The 2,685-nt window shown below is 62.2% G+C and overlaps 1 protein-coding gene across 1 annotated transcript; it reads left to right on the plus strand.

The window, feature by feature from the left end:
• Window positions 1-411: 411 nt before the first annotated feature.
• Window positions 412-1,657, plus strand: SPRG_18101 (hypothetical protein; the record flags this gene model as incomplete). Its single annotated transcript, XM_012357533.1, has 5 exons — window positions 412-810; window positions 898-1,145; window positions 1,198-1,278; window positions 1,359-1,470; window positions 1,524-1,657. Coding segments are annotated over 5 exons (974 nt in total), but the record flags the coding sequence as incomplete, so codon positions are not given.
• Between the last annotated feature and the right edge of the window lie 1,028 nt (window positions 1,658-2,685).

Here is a 2,685-nt window from a genome sequence, read left to right on the forward strand (position 1 = left end):
CCTCTCGGCGCACGGTGGCAAGTTCATTTTCACCTCGGTCTTGCGCGCAGTCGACGATCCGGCGTGGCGTACCAAGCAGACTGCCATTTGTATCGGGTCGTCTGCGTCGAAACGGCTTGGTTCGTGCTCGCCGCAGATCATTTCGAAGCTCACGGCGTCGCTCTCGGATTCACACCCGCGCATGAAGGAGGCTGCGCATTCGACATTGCGCGTGTCGTGCACAACCCTTAGATTGTCTCAATCGCCTCGATTTTGCTCGCCGGCTTCCAGGACCCGACCCGCAAGACGGCGGACGCTGCAGTCGATGAAGCTGGGGCACTCGATCGACGCGCCGTCGCTTGCGCTCGTCATATCCGTGCTTCGGCGCGTCTTGACGACACCCGCATCTCCGAGAAGATTGTTGTCAGCAGCATGTGCGCGATGGTCAACGACGCCAAGGACCTCACGCCGTATCTCCTCGACACGATCGCGCCCTGCCTGGCTCGAGATGCCGCTCCCGAGGTCCGCACGGTCGCGTCCAAAGCGCTTGTTATGCTCGTCAAGGGTCTCGGCCAGAGTCACTCTTCACACCTCGTGCCGTCGCTGCTGCAAACCATCGAGTCGGAGTCGTCATCGGTCGAGCTGTCGGGTTCGGCCCAGGGGCTCTGCGAGGTACTCGTCAAGCTTGGCCCGGGTGTGCTCAACCACGGTCTCCGCGACGAAATCCTTCCGATTGCGCCACCCAAGGCCACGGCCCACTGTGTGCTGGCGTTCCTCCCGCCGGCGCTCGGCAAGGGCTTCTCGCCTTGCCAAGGCGCTCCAGATGATCGTGTCTGGTCTCTCGCATGAGTCGGAAGGTGTCCGTGACGTGGCCATGCGCTTTTTGTCGTCAACGCACACGCGCTTTCCAACACGAAGAATCTCTTTGACGACATTCGTGAGTCGTCGATCTCGTTCCTCGGCGACTTGTTGTACCACGACAGCGGCACGCAGATGGTTGTCATGTGTGCCCACGACGACGAAGACGGCGCCGCTACAGGCAGCGCCGCTGGCGAGAAGGCGATGCTCGAGATCCTCAGCAAGCCGCGCCGCGACGCCGTTCTCGCTGCGCTTTACATGATGCGCTCGTTTACGTCGGCCGTTGTTCGCCAGAGCACGCTCCAGGTGTGGAAGAGTGTCGTCTCCAACCCGCCCAAGACGCTGCCCTGGACGCTCCAGCCCGCCCAAGACGCTGCAATCGATGCTCGAGACGCTCATGCAAGCGCTCTCCGGCAAGAGCGTCGAGAAGCAAAACGTCGCGTGCACGCTCGGCGAAATCGTGCGCTAGCTTGGCGAGTGTGTCATGCCCGAGGTCGTCCTTATCCTGCGCGCGGGACGAGCCCCGCCGGCACGCGTCAAGGCGTCTGCCTCGAACTCGCCGAGGTCATCCAGTGCTCGCCCAGGAGACAACTCGACGATTCCGTCGAGACGCTTGTCGTTGCGCTCGAAGACGTACTTTGCGACGCGCCGCCCGAGGTCCGCCGCGCGGCCGGTGGTGCGTTTAGAGCATGTGCTACCGCTCGTTTGACGAGCTCATCCCGCGCCTCCTCAAGCGTATCACGTCGGTGGACGACCTCGTCCAAGAGTACGCGCTTGCTGGCCTCCGGAATGTCAAGGTCAAGTCGCGCGTGGTGCTTCCGTACCTCGTGCCGCGCTCTTCAACAACACCGTTTCGGTCGTCACGAGTCGCCCGGACGACGATAGGGCGGCAGCGATCCAGCACTCGGTGCGTGCGGTTGCGTCAAGTGGCGAGGCGGCCGGTGTCCAGTGGCTTGCCGCTGAGATTTGCAAGTACTGCGAAGCCGACATTGCCGAGACGCGGTTTCTTGAGTGCTGGCTCATTGCAGCCTTTTGCCAGTCGGCGACTTTCTCGTACGTCGAGCAAGTCCCGATCTTTCCCAAGTATGTCCTCGCGCGCTTCAACGACAGCGACGTGTCGGTCGTCGAGACTGCGTTTAGCAGCCATAGCACGACGATCAGGCCTGACGAGCTCGCCAAGCACATCGACGTTATTTACAACAACCTCAGCTCGATTTCAGTGACTCGCGCCATCGCAAGGGCGGTGTTGGTGCCACAGATCTCTTTTTCTTGCCGGCGCTTGCGCTGCCCAAGGCCTCGACTTGTTCCTGCCGGCCTACCAGCACGCGCTCATGAACGGTACGCTCGAAGCGCACCAGTTCGCTGCGGCTGGCGTCGCCCGCGTGCCTCAAAGCGTTCTCGCCAATATCACAGGTCCGCTCATCCGTTCTTGCCGCGGCTGCAGACGACATTCTTCACGGCGCAAGCGCGTCTGTGCGTGCGGTGGCCCGGCCTTTGTCCACCTCGTTCTCGCCCCATATCGACCCGCTCATTGCCGAGCTCACGGCCAAAGTTGCGTCGACGAAGGCGGCATCTTGGAGGCCAACCTTGACGCGCTCGTTGCGATTCTCACCCGCGTCGGCGCCAAGGTCTCGGCATCGGCAGTGCTCGCGCTGGAAGACGTCCTTCGCGGTCACCTCGTCACGAACTGTGACCTCCTCCGTGTGCGCGCGAGCAACGACCTTGCCCTCACGCTCTCGCTCGGCAGCGAAAAACATCATAGTCTCACGATGGTCGAGGAGCTGGACCCTTCTTAACTCGGCGGCGTTGGTAGCATTGGGCTTGTTCAACCTTTTGCCGGTGCCAACG

This window comes from Saprolegnia parasitica (genome assembly GCF_000151545.1).
Source record: "Saprolegnia parasitica CBS 223.65 unplaced genomic scaffold supercont2.975, whole genome shotgun sequence".
Lineage (NCBI taxonomy): Eukaryota > Oomycota > Saprolegniomycetes > Saprolegniales > Saprolegniaceae > Saprolegnia > Saprolegnia parasitica.